The 14,446-nt window shown below is 37.9% G+C and overlaps 1 protein-coding gene across 7 annotated transcripts in view; it reads right to left on the reverse strand.

Moving 5' to 3' along the window:
• Positions 1-273: 273 nt before the first annotated feature.
• The window catches only part of cntln (centlein, centrosomal protein), a 129,106-nt gene continuing 114,933 nt past the window's right edge, over positions 274-14,446 (reverse strand). For 3 of the 7 annotated variants that reach the window (XM_042716307.1, XM_042716306.1, XM_042716305.1), the window contains exons 21-26: positions 13,390-13,516; positions 13,029-13,166; positions 12,477-12,662; positions 8,466-8,636; positions 8,000-8,074; positions 6,687-7,841 (exon numbers count right to left, since the gene is read on the reverse strand). In XM_042716307.1, coding sequence (XP_042572241.1) covers positions 7,647-7,841; positions 8,000-8,074; positions 8,466-8,636; positions 12,477-12,662; positions 13,029-13,166; positions 13,390-13,516 — 892 coding nt within the window. In that variant the 3' untranslated portion in view covers positions 6,687-7,646. The other 4 variants (XR_006153692.1, XR_006153693.1, XM_042716308.1 and 1 more) reach the window with 4 other exon arrangements.

The raw sequence follows: 14,446 nt of genomic DNA on the forward strand, positions 1-14,446 counted from the left end.
CCACCATTCACAATTTTAGCTCTATATTTTTGTTCATAGAAACCTCTTCATTAAGTGCATTAACATAAAATGTCCTTAGTTACTATTGAGAAATAGAAATTCGGTCACAAAACAGAATTTCTAAATAATACACACCCTCTACATCAAGTTTATTTATTATTTAAAACTGTCCAATATTATTGATAATTAAAGACAAGGATGCATACAAAAACAAATTAGCTAAAAACAAATTAATACCACCATACAATTCACACAAGAAAGAGACGAGCAGGATGATGTGACCAGAATTTGTTTAATTATTTAAATATGAAATTCTTGCAGAATGTTGATTATGCAACTTCAGCCTTGATTTTGACTGACGTTTGCTGTGACCAAATAAACAGAGGTGTGAATTTACACCGACATGCTAATATGTTTAAAATATGTGCAGGTAAAAAAAAAAAAAAATCAACTGCACAATCATTTACATACAAGTAAAATATTAGATCAAATAAAGAAATAGTACTCTCCCCAACATTTGATACTCAATTTCAAAAAGTAGTCTTTGCAATCTGTAAAATTCAAATAAAACACAAAAATGTTGCTTTTCAAGTACTGTATCTTTTCATCCACCAACCAGTCAATGTTTTTTAAAGGCCTTTCATAAAAAGCATTTTAAGTTGTATCAAGATTTTGTTGTGTGAGGCACAGGACTACAAGAGGGTAAGAGCAGAAAACGGGTGGAGTACTGTGTAGACAAGGGGCTTCCGCTGCCATGCAGGGCACACTCCATCTTACAGAAGTATTACAGTCTCTTGCTCCCTCTCTGTCTTTTTTTTCCTCCGGTCAGGCGTTTTTGCTGACTGCGGCTGTAAGTGCAGCCAGTTCCTCTGTCAGCACTTTGCCCTCCTTCATCTTCACCAGCATGGCGTCCATCAGCAGGCCTGCAGAGGGGATCTAGGGAGAGAGAGAGGGGCAAAGAAAAGAAAAGCTGTCAAAAAGAAGAGAGAGGCTTTTTTCCTTTGCCTTTTTTTTTGACACCAGACAGCTTCTCGAGGGTGTCTTTGGCTTTGATGACGACTCGAACCTGTGATGGAACTCAAGACTTCACTCTGATTAATTATGACAAGGAACAAATTCAAGGAACAGGTCACGAAGGCTTTTTTATTTTGTGAAAATCCAGCCGAACACATTTCCTCAAACAGTAAATGGGATTGTTTTGAGGTTTGATTTGCTGCCATGCCACTCACGGCCTGCCACCACTCCTAGCGATGCAAGGAACGAGGAAGGGATGCTAAATCCGCAGCATCTGTGTCTGCTCTGCGCTAAAGCCAAGCACGGAGGCTGCGCTAACCTTTACTCTGACTTCGCTTTCTTCTTCCCCCACCAAAACCTTCTCAAGGACTCTGTGGTAATTAGCATTGGGGATCAAAGGCCTGCATCATCCATAAATATTGAATTAAACTTTTCTAAAAGACACACAGTAACATGCATTTTTTATATTCTTCATTGAGCGACTTCGCACAGAAAAATAAATGGTCTTAACTCCGGCAGTAGCCTGTGTGTCAGGCTGAAAAGAGAGACGTGTAAACGCAAGTGCAAGAGAGATGCATCGCAAATGAAGAGGAAAGAAAGTCGGAGGGAGAAAAGTGTGTGTCTCATTAGGGAAAGAGGGAGCCGGGTTTTCCCCTGGGGCAGGTAGACTGGAGTAGAAGCCGGTCTCCGTGCTGACTTCATCAAAAGCCCGCTTGAGCAGTGCTAAACTTCAACTACAGACGAAATGGTTGCAGGGGTTATGGCACAGGAATGCAATATTATTTAATTACTCTTAAAAATGTGCCATTTTATTGCACAACGCAGAAATGCTACAGCATCTGATTCCACGCTAGCCTGGGAGGCCTAAGTCACATCTTGGCTGTGCTCGCTCAAACAGGCCCGCGGGGACGGCAGACTCCGTCATTATCATGTAACAGCTGCTTTAGCAGGTAATCTCCTCCCTTTGGACACCCCTGGTGAGCTGTTCACTATTCAACAAAGCTCTCTTTTGGCCTGCGTTTTCATTAACATGCCCAGGAGTTGATTCAGAATCGACTGGCCTGGCCTGAGGAGAAGTGGGGAAAAAAAACCCCTGCAACAATATGAAGGTGTTTTATAGTCCAATTAAGTGACGCTGGTTTCATAGAGTGTGAAGGCGCCTGGGGCGAAGCTACAGGCCCAGTCACAATACTCTCTGAGCTTCATCCCGCTAAGACACACACACCCACGGATACTCTCTCTAAATGGACTGATCAGGCCCCTTTTGTTATCAGCCTTAAGAGTAGATTTCGTGAGGCCAATTTATGCACAAGCCAGGAGGAGATTTGCATACAATCAGCGAGATGTTTCAGGAAATCTAAGCAAAGTGACGCTGCAGTTTGAGTCAAATATCTGTAAAGCACTGTTGCTTCTTGTGCTGAAGAAATGCTAAAATCTGTTGGCAAACAGCTCTTCTGAAGCCACTTCCACACACCTTGATGAATTCTCCCCCATCTAGGCCACCATGAAGTGTGGATGATAAAAAATAAAATAAAAAAAGCATGGCGTTCTATGATCACTGAAGAATATAAAGCTTTCTGATCTTTGATCTTCGCAAAATTCATTTGAAATCAAAATTATTGAACATGGGAATAACAAAAAAATTAAAACAACAACCAAAACACCCAAGACCTACTAAATTCTGCATTTGATTAGAAGATAATGAATGTGTCACATGTGGGAAAACAAGAGATCAGGTAAGAAAATCAAGCGTAGCACCAATCTATTCTTCTGTGCCAGTAATTACCCACCCTGCAATGCCTCTCTTTCCATTCTCCCTTTCAAACCACTGGAGACCAATATGAAAGGGAATTGGACACTTGGGGCTACAGATACTTGTAATTAAAACTCCTTTTTTTAAATGTTGTTTCTTACATCGTCAGGTCTATACAACCTGAGCTGGTAGATCTGACCTAAATACACTGTAGAATAAATATGGAGCACTCCCCAAGTCTTTGTTCCCTTTCTCTCTCATTAGGAACTGATGGAGGGGAGGGAGCAGAATGAGGATCAAACAATAGCATCACACTCAGAGCAGAGTGGTCTGTTGACGATGCTGTCATGTTAGGTTCACTGGTGCTTGACATCACTAGTACTGATGAATGCATATGGAGTGACGGTCATTACGTGGAAGGAGAATGATGCCGTGCCGGTCAATAGTGAACAAGAGGTTCCACAATCTCCAGTTTAAAAGCTATAAGATATGTACTCTTTGTATAGTATTTTATTATTGGTTTCAAATAGGTTTGAAAATGAAAATGACTCTAAAAATGTCATGTAGTTTAACCATAAAATAAAAATTATACATTTTATAGTTTAATCATTTTTTAAATGTATTTATTTACAAATATCATTAATTATTCATTCATGCATATCAGTTTTTTTGGGAAGTCGACCCACAGTACAACCTGCATTAACGTGACTTTTTCTTTTCTACTCAATATTGTAGTTTGTAATATTTCATTCTTTAATGAGGCTTTTTAATTCATTATGATATAAAGACAGCTGAATCACCCCCAATTTTTTTTTTTTGGCCCCTAGTGTTGTAATTGTTTACTAAATCTAGAACTAAACAAAAAAACTAAAACAAAACTATTAAAATCAAAGACAACAATGTAAAATATTAGATGAAAAACTGAAATTAAATTTTAATTAAAGCAACACAGAAATATAGAAACAAACAAAAATTACAAGAGCACGACAAAATTAATAAAAATGAAAACAGAAAAACTACAATGCATTAAAAATAATATAAAAGTATATAAATACTAAAATACAACTGATGCCTCCCCAATATCAATTCAGCAATTAAAAATATTCTTGTCATAGATGAGGTGTTTTTAGGTCACCACGTTTATGTTTTTTTCTTAATTATTTTGCTGAACAAATTAAAGAATAATAATAATTAAAAAAAGTTTAAATGATGGGGGCTTGAATATTTGTACAAGGGAAATAAGCTGTTAAGTATTGGCTCCAATATAAAAAAAAGAAGCTGACACAAAGATTACCGTGGGCTGCAGCTCTGCCAATTCCAGTCACTGCTTTAATTGCCACAGCAATTAAATTAAGTTTACACAGTGCCACATTTCTTCAGCATGTAGCCCATATATATGTCAAAAAATGTGAAAAATCTGAGTGTAAGTGTCCTCAGTGTAAGCCTAAAAGAACAGAAATATTACAGCCAGAATTACAGCTTTACAATCCAAATTCTGATGGTCATGAATCAATACGAGAATGGAGGGGGGCCACGACTTTTGAAATGACTCCGTGCTGTCGGGCCGAGATGAATGTGGTTGATAAATGACTAGAGGCAGGGTGGCTCAGTTCATTAGCTCTAACAGTCATTTCCATCTCTTCATAAAGGCTGTGGTGTTATAATTTACCTCTAGTCAATAATTAGGAATCCACAAATAAACGCAAGCAATTAAATGTCTACTACTACTGGGCGAAGGGGGTCCCTGGGCTAGATGAGGGTTTGCGGGTGGACACTCAGCATAGGATGGGTTATTCATGGCCTGACACGTTAAGCCGCAGGGAGCACTGTGGACTAAATGCTTATAGGTTGGTGATGTTATTCCCAGGTTGTGACCCTCAATTGAGGAAGTGTTGTTGTCTCATTAAGAGAGAAGGGAATGAGTTTAGAGGTGCTTGGAGCACGTTGTGGCAAGTAAAGGGGAAATAAAAAGCGAGATATCCAAAGAGAGAGAGATATGTTCATTAATGCTATCTGAGGCTAGCAAAGCGGAAACACTCTGTGGCAAAGGCAACAGATCAGAAGCAACAGCCCGTAAGCTTTTGTGTGATTTCCTTTCCTGCACGACTCAGACAGGCAGATAAAATGACATGAGAGTGAAAGGCACCTCTTCAAAATGCGCTCACCGAGTCCCAACATTATTCTGACATGCATGAGCTTGTTACCTTGACATGTGGCACTGGAGTGATGGCTGTGGTATTGACAGGGCCACAGCAGTAATAGGAAGTCGTCACAGTAGTTCCGCCATTAGTGGCTGACAGTGACAGCTCACGCTATACACAGAGACTGACAGGCGAGAGAAAAGACCTCGCTTAGGTATCACACACACACACACATACACACAAACCCCCATATTACCAATCCTGATTTTCCACAAAAAAGGCTGTAGTACTGACACATAACGCCCATGGAACTTCGCATTCACCAGTAGTTTTGCAGTATCATGTAAAGATCAAACAACCTAGGCTCATTGGAAAAATATGCCTCTACCTACATGTTTACTCCAAATTACCAAAATGACCTGTACGTACGAAATGAACACAAGAGGCCATTAAAAGACCAGCAATTTTTATTCATTTTCACACAAGTTGTGATAACGGGAAGATTATCGATTAATAAATGCTTATTTTTGTGCAATTCTTTGCACAAAACTATGCTATAGTACACAATACTATGACCTCAAAATGGTATTACCATAGGGCTTGTGTATAAATCAATAAATAAACTGAAACTAAAATTTCTACATTTGCATCGCACAATGGTAAACTTGCTCGGTAGCTCACCTGGTACAGCATTACACTATCAATGAGGAACGCTCGGTCAGGACTCCTATGAAACTTGTCCCAATAAAAGGTCTCAAAGACCTGCATTTTGAGTGGGTAGTACTGTATGTTTTTTTGCAAATGTGATAGGGCGTTAACCTTTTATTGTCACTTACCAGGGATTTCTTTTCTGAACTGATGTGTACGAGAATCAACATAAACCAAAGAAAAAAGAACATTTTAGTGCCCCTTTTCTGGACATTTCACTTCAAAAGTGTCGTGAAATGTGCAACCCACAATGTAATATCAATTTGCAGCAATGCCGCCACAGGCGTGTTTTTCCAATGAGCTTGGGATGTGATCAAAACATGCAAGTACAACATAAACAAATTGCAACATTGACCTAGTGGTCTGTTTCATCCTTCCCCCAAAAAAGAGAACATAAAAAAGCTCACCTGCCAATAAACTTGCTTGATCACTAGTCAGAGGAAGAGTCACCCTCCCTGTGGAGCGCGTTAGAAGACGGAGGGTGGAAAAAAACAGGATGAGCGTGTTGAAAGAAAAGAAAAACTAATGCGCGGGTCACCATGTCGGTGTCAGCGCACCTCCTTGGGGACTCAGGCTGGTCTCAGCCTTGTCATACAGCAAGCAGTTGTGTCGGCCGAGTCGAGAAAACGTCGATAGCAACTTGCCTGTGAAGAGTCTCCTGCGGGCCGCTGCTCTGTTTGTGTGTATGTGTATGTATGCGAGTGTGTCAATAGCAGCCTGCTGGTGGAGAGTCTCTAGTGGAGCTTGGCTCAATCTCCCTGCATCGACAGACCTGCCAGATCAATACTTGGCCCACCACTAACAAGCTGCTTCGGGGTCTCACAGCCCAGCAGAGGAAGCAAGAGATAGAGAGAGAGAAAAAGAAGGTGAGAGAGAGACTGAGCTGCCTGATGGCAGTCTTCAGAGTCCTCTAAAGTGTCCAGCGGCGAGAGGCAGAGATGTGCAGACCGGGTATAGACAGGTCACAGAGGTCAAAGGTCAAAGCCACTAGCAATGTAGTGACACGTCAGAGCCTGTGAATCATACTAGATGCACGTTTCAGGCTGACAGCCAAACACACACACACACACACACGGAGGAGAAATCATAAATACTTTAATGATCTCCTAGATATAACTGCTAAGAGATTTAATTTTATTCATAACAATAATCACTGCATGTGAAAATAAGCTTAAGTTTGGAATTTGGAGTAACTCGTGCTACAGTATTTCAGTCAATCTTAATATGAATAACATGAATATTTGGCGTGAACAAGATTTTTGAATTTGGAAACAATGGTATCTTATTGAGCCTTTCACACCGGGAGCTACATTTTCTTTCTTTGTTGAGTGTGTCGATTTTAGCTCTGCGTAATGTCTTTGGAGTTGCTGCAAATACACATATCAGAACATTTGGTGGTGCTCATGCACTAAAAACTGGACAATGGAGCAGCAGCCTTCACACTCCACACGTTAAGCCTAAGCTTGAAAATTTCTCTAAATAAAATGTTTACAGTTTGCTTTACACTACACGCATAACCTACAATTAGCCAATGGTTTGAATAAAATATTACTCAAACTCCCCATCAATATTCTTTTGTCTGTATTTTTGCACATATTTACACTTACCCACATTGAATTACTCCAACATTCTTTCACCACAATTTTATTTGTTGACTTTGCATGAATTAACTTTTTAATAAATAAAATCTAAGAAAAGATTCAAATAATTTTAAATAATTAATGATTTGTACTGTAGTTAATGCTTACAGTTCTGGGTTTAATCATTTATTTGCACAATACATTCTTATATATTTGCATTGTATATAAGAAATGGGACAGAGGTAAATTTCTCCAACATACTTCTCACTCGCCAATTTGTTTTTAGAATTGTAAATTATTATTTTTTTATATAGATAAAAACAAATTATGCAAATCTTTAATAACTATATGATACCTTTAATAATACAAATTTAGACATCATTTATGGACCAACATTTTTGCTGCTGACCTTTAATGATGAAATTATTTACTTTAGCAAAACATTACATGTTACATTTGCTTTTTGATTATTGTTGAAATTATAGTCTTGAGCTTCTCATGCTTCTGTTCTTCAGCTGAAAAATGCGTACACATCGCACCATCTATTGTACCGTTATTTTGCTTTCTGTTCAGCCTGACAAATACAGACCAGTGAATAGACCATTCATCTGCGATTTGTTTCGCTTTCTCACGGCATGAAAGGCCCTTAAAAGATTAATATGTTCATTTTAAAATCTGCAGGATATATTTGAAAAAGGTCAATTACACTAAAAGCACCACATTAACAAAATTATGAGTACTGAAAAAAATGTGAATACTGAGAAAAAAAAAAAAAAAAGTATGAATTGCCGATTAAATCAAACCTGCTGCTGAAGGATGTGTTGTACATGTTCAGCCCAATCTGTGTCTGGCCCACGACCCACAAACGCCTCCTCACACTGCAAATCACAAAAATTGGCGGGAATTGTTTTTAAAGGCAAGGAGGGGATTATTTAAATTCTTTTTTGTGTGTGTGTGTGAGTGTGATGTTGTTGTTGGTTGATGACAAAAGTGGTTTAGCTTATACATATAGAAATTATGAAAAAAATAAATAAAAAATAAACAAAATAAAAATAAAGCACAATAAACACCAATGTTTACAATTTTGGCAGTTCTAATCAGAATATTCACACGTACTAATTATGCCAAACAAATGTTTGGTTGTCAATAATAATAATGATAATACAACTTGAGTGTTTGTTTGAGAACTGAGTCTCATTTATTTTTCCATTTGCAATTCCCATGTTATTCTGTAGCTATACAGTAAGTTTTGTTTCCCACAATACTTACTTCATCTGTGTCCAGCATGTTCACCAGGTCTGTTTCTGTCATGTTGAGGATAGACGCTGCTTTCACTAGTGAGCATTTAGACATTCTGTTTCCTTCTCTTTCACTCTTTTTCTTCCTCATCAAACGGGCTTTAATATCCTGCACATCCTGTGCCAATTGATTAGCCAGTGCTTATCAATATAAAAAAGAAAATAAAAAAGAAAAAATACATAAGCGTAAACACATTTTCAGTTATAGTACAATCTAGAGTGGCTAAAGTTATAATGAACGTGATGTGATCAAGAACTCAATGTTAGCGATGATTTTGTGGAATGGAGACCGGCCTGAATGCTGAATGCCGAATGCTCCATGACTTTTGACGCACTAAGATTTTGAAGGCTCTCGTGTTGATTTGGAAAAGAATTGCAGAGAGATGCCAAGCTCTTAAAAAACACACATTTGATTTGATTTTTTTGTATGGCACATATTATATGAGACATTCTCAGAAGAGTGTAAATAATGGGGAGACGAGAGGCTCTTAAAATGGCGGTGGGGAACGTTGGATCTTATTCTTTGTTGCGCCCGTTGAGGGCCAAGCTAAATGGGAGTTGTTGCTAAATACTGAGAGACAATTAAATGTTAAAGCTGCCACTGTACATGAGAAAGTCAATAAAGTCAGCTCCCCTTTGTTTCATTTTCAGCTTATTGATCGTAGCAATAATCTCTTGTATCATTCCCCATAAGCCTTGTGAAAACCTGACCTTGGAATGGACAGTCTGCGTGTGTGTGATTCCTGCATGGTCCCGGTTAACTCACAGAAGTATAAGTGAGAGCAATCACACGCGGTTGATCAGAGCACAGTTCTTTGGGGCATGCTCCATTTCCCACATCTCCCCATCACTGTTATTTGTTTCATAAAGCCTTCATCATAAATACTTCAAATGGATCTTCATTATATTTCAGGGGATGCTATTGGATTACATAAAGGCTAGTCTTGTGTCCTCTTGTTCACACACTGCGAATGTGCAGCGATGCCATTAAAAACTAAAGCAATTTAACCGGCAAATGTCTCCAGCAGTTGTGAACTCTAAAACAATCATTTATGTTAATTTGTGTGTGTGTGTGTTGGGGGGTGGCTGGCAGGGGGGTATTAGGTGTACTACAAAGCAGAGGTGACTTAACATACTGCAATGATGCGTAAATGTGCAGTTTGCTGCCAAGAAAAAAAAAAAAAAACTATTTTAAGAGACTCATTGACCTTGACATACAGTCATGAGGGTGTTCATTTTAGCTTTTTTCTCTGATATTTTAACAAAGCGTCTCCATTGCATATTGTTTTTTCAAAAAAAAAAACCAAAAAAAAAAAATTCAGGAAGAACTAAAAATGTACATTGCACAAAATGTGCTTTTACAATTTTCTTTTATCCATTGTACACCCAGAACAAATAATACAAGACAAAAATAACATAATAAAACTATAATGATAATAATAATAATTAATAATAATAATAATAAGATATACCTAAACAAAAAAAGAAAAGAAAATGATGATAGCATAGACAACAGCTGGGAAATTAAAACCCATGCCCATATACATGGGTTTTCTGTGTCCACTTACAATTTTAGTTTTTGGGGGAGAGTTGTACCTTTTTCAAAATAGAAATTCATTGTGTCTGATTCCAAGGTATGTTTTAGTTAATATGTTATTTTCTCAAATTTCTAAAACAGCATTTCATTCCACAGTGGAACTGTTGGGGGTTTGCCTTAATTTCTGGTCAAGCAGTATTCTTCTCTGCCAAAAGACATACAAAAGCATGAGAGTCCTGACATTTTTTGGACATGACAACACGTTCTTCAGGCATTTTCTTACTATATGCCTTAGACCAAATATTAAATACAGCTGTCCAAAAATCAGATAGTCTGGGGCTAAATTTTTCTATATTCTCTTATAAGAAATTTCATCCTTTAAGTTAATCTTTTTTTTTTTTTTATTATCCTGCAAAATATTTAAATAAATTTTAAATTAAGAAATTAATAATATGTTCATTATGCAAGAGGTCTAGTCAACAGATTTAAAAAAAATAAAAGAATGTCTTGCCATTAAGTTAGACAATTAATAATTAGATATAAATAATATATAACTTATTTTTTCCTGAAATCCTGTGAGCGGGGGTAAACGCACTATACTGTACGTCTCGAGTCTGAAAAATGTTTTAAAAATGCCATGTCAATGCATATTATGCAGCAATAAGCTCAACGAAAATTCCTGTAAAATTTAGATAAATTGGTCAATGTGAACTTTCACTTCCCTTTTGCTTTACATTTACATACACTACATAAACATTATTAAACCTGCAACATTCAAAATTCACCAGAGGGATGCCCAGCTCATCAACAAACTGTCAAAAGAGCATATGACTTTATTTAAAGCTTAATAGATATTCACTGTCACTAGTCAAAGGGTAGATTCAATTGACCTAAGCCCAGCGCGCAGAAAAATCCAGAAAGAGATTAAGTGAATTTATCACATACTCTGCACAGCTCCCCTGGCCACTTCTTGAGAGCCAGCTGAGCTGCAGGATAGTGTGATGGGGGCCAAGAGGAGAAGGGTTCTTACCCACATTCACCGTAGCCACTGTGCCAATTTAGCAGAGGAGAAGGATTAGAGGAGCGGAGGAGAAAAATTCCTCTTTAAATGACTTACCTGCATTAAACCACGCTGGATTGTATTAGAAGATAAACTACTGAGGAAATTACTGAGAAAATAAATTACACTTTATCTTAAATCTTTTGTGACATTTGGCATTTTTCACTCTCTCACTTGAATGGGGAAAGTTAATGTTTACCAGCAACACAAGTAAATGCTGGATAGGGCTGTGTTAATGAGATGTCTTAATGACTTTATGTTATACTAATCTAGCACGCTGTCTTAAAGATGTCATTATTACTGCAACAAGCATTTAATGCAATTTGAACTATTCCTTCAGTTTAAATGCATGAAATCATTCCTGTTGCACCTGCACTATAATACACTACATGCTATCAATTACTCATGGCCACACACATTTGCATAATTCAAACAAAGCTTTTCGCAGGATCCCCAAATGGCATTATAATCATCCCAAAAGATCTGCCTTGAAGCTTCCTGACAGAATGGCATGTTCAAAGCTCATCAATCCATGACAGGGGGATGTAGGCCAGAGAGCTGGGCTGTCTACGGGGACCATCATTAACACACTAGCAGGAATCAGCTACAGGTTAACTATGTTAACTATACGAAACCACAGGCTACAAAAATATGCTGGCTTTTGACGACAGATCTTTGCAAAGGAATTTTAGAATCAAATCCATATTTTTTTTTCTCTAGGGCCTGCGTATTGATCATACCTTGCATCTAACACCCCGTTTACACATTCTGTTTCAGGTGATCTGATCGCAAGCGGAGAGTGGTAAATAAATGTGTTGTGATCTGATCACTGAAACCACATTCAACAGATAAGAAAAATGCAAATGACTTCATTGAATTTGCAATGTAAACACTAGTCTGTCCTGACTGCATTAGCAGCCACCTACTCACCTGTCAATCAACCACCATTTTAAAAACGTTTACTGGTTACAAGCAGTTTTTTAAAGAACTGATAATGTAAAAAAAAATATGCAAAGTACGTAATTATTCAGAATGCCTGATATCAACTTGCAGAATCGTGAAACACACAACCTCTTGGAAAAATAAATAATCGCATTTTCAAATTCTTTAAAATCAAATTTTTCCTAAGATTAATTTTCTTTATTTTTTCCCCTTCTTTCCTCTTCATCATACTCTGACCTATATGATCTATTTAGCCACAAATATGGACTTTTTGATACTTTTTTTATTCCATCACAAGTGATCACAGGAGAAGTATTTGAGACACATTACTGCCAGGTGTAAACAGTAATATGTATCAGCTGATTGGATTGATCAAGACTTAAATTAACACCAAGCGTAAATTGCCTAAAATGAAAACAAAGACAAACTCAATGTTCAGATACCTCAATGAATGTGTGGAACTGTTGCAGCTGGGACTCGGCAAGGGTTAGTTTTCTCTGCAGTGTTTCCAGAGCCTGAGAGCTCTGCTCGGCCAAACCATGCATCTGTTTAGACGCAGTCTGCTCCAGCTCAGCCATGGCCTGATCGCGCTCGCTTATGCGCGTCTGGAGGACGGCCACTCTCTGCTCCTAGGGATGTGTAAGCAGAAATCAGAAATCCCACCAAAATAAACACACTTAAAATTGCTTCTAACAACCATTTCATGAATTAGGACATTACATTACAAATAGATAACAGATGTATATAATACATATCTAGTAAAATAACAATGAACCCACAGATCAATAGCAGAAGATTAAATAAAAAAAATGTATGGCATTGGGGCCAAACATCAAATGAGACTGATGGTAATTAGGTGAATAATAAGAAAGAAAGAAAGAAAGAAAGAAAGAAACCTACAATACAATGCAGGATAAGCACCAGTAAAAAAAATAAATAAAAAAGTACTGAAGTAACATTAAAAATTACTGAGTAATGAATAGATGCTCTTGAACCTTTTTCTGAAGCTCTTCTTTGAGTTTTTGGCTGGTTGTCTCATGCTGTTTTTTTTCTGCAGTGGCAACTGTCAATCTTCTCTTTAGAGAGTCGACAAGGGCTTTCCGGTTAGTTGACTCATCAGTGAGAGATTTCATCTAAAAAAGAAAAGCAATTGTTATTAAATAAGAGTGGGGTCACTGAGACCGAAAATTCAATTACTTCAATATTTTAAAACAGACAGTGAAATGTGGAAGCCTAGGAAGTTCAGACTCTGGATGAGTGACACAATCAATACTGGCAGAGAGAATAATTAATTCCAGGTTGCTCCAAGGCTGTTGCCATGGCTAGTACAGTATCTGTTGTTCGAGCAGGACCTACTTTCTTCTCCAAGTCTTCAGTCACTGCTCTATGGCTCCTTTCGGAGTCCTGGCAAATTTTTAGTCTGCACCTGAGATCCTCCACTAGCTGCCTTTTCATCATCACATCCCTCTCTAAAACACCAACCCTGTAAACAAACATATGCACATAAACTTCAGTGTTTTTTTTTTTTTTTTTTTTTTTCAAGAACGTAACATTTTTATATGTGGACACACTCACTTTAAAAATTAACAAATGGAAATGAATAATTAAACAGAGAGTAAACAAATAAAATGCCAGCAGTATTGTAACCAGATTCCTCCTAAATACTTTAAACATCTACACATCTCTGACATATAAAAGTGTTGGAATATGTTAACATTTGAGGGCTGTTTTATAGACTGCCTCCTTGACCAGAGCTGCTGTAATGATGAGTAAAGGTCTTTTAAATAAATATCCTCAAATTCCAGAGAGAGAGAGAGAGTGCCTGAAGCAAATGCACTGAATAAATGTGAGAGCTTCTTATTGGAGTGACATTAAATTAAATAAGACTGGGTGGCCTGGGGAAACGGAGTCAGGTTACCCAACAGCCATTAATGAGAAAAGCCATATTGACCCCGCTGTAGAGTGGACGAAGCGTTTCTCCTGTTGACTTACAGCCATGCTTCACTCATCCTCCCCCACTTCACTCCATCTTTCCCAATGCTCAAGAGAGCAAATGGCAATTAGATCTATAACATTTATTTTAGGGGTAGGCTCGCCTAAAAAGAATAGCAGGATGGTGATACTGATGACTGGCGTGAGCCTCAAAACAGCTCCTCTATGGATGCCTGGCTCACTAAATCGCTTGAACGCTTTCCTTCGCACTCGCCGCTTTGTCTCTTTGGTGTTGAGGTGCTAGATTGCTAATTCAGAATGCATTTTGGATGCTAATACAGTTGTAAGTGCTTTCATAGATCATGGATGCACAGTTTGCAGTAGAAAACAAAGGAGATGAATACATTCATGGTATAGAAAGACAACAGGCGGCACATGAAAGGCAGGCCTTTATGAATAAGGCAGAGACCTCTGTGCCGGA

The sequence above is a fragment of the Cyprinus carpio genome, chromosome B1 (genome assembly GCF_018340385.1).
Source record: "Cyprinus carpio isolate SPL01 chromosome B1, ASM1834038v1, whole genome shotgun sequence".
Taxonomy (NCBI): domain Eukaryota; kingdom Metazoa; phylum Chordata; class Actinopteri; order Cypriniformes; family Cyprinidae; genus Cyprinus; species Cyprinus carpio.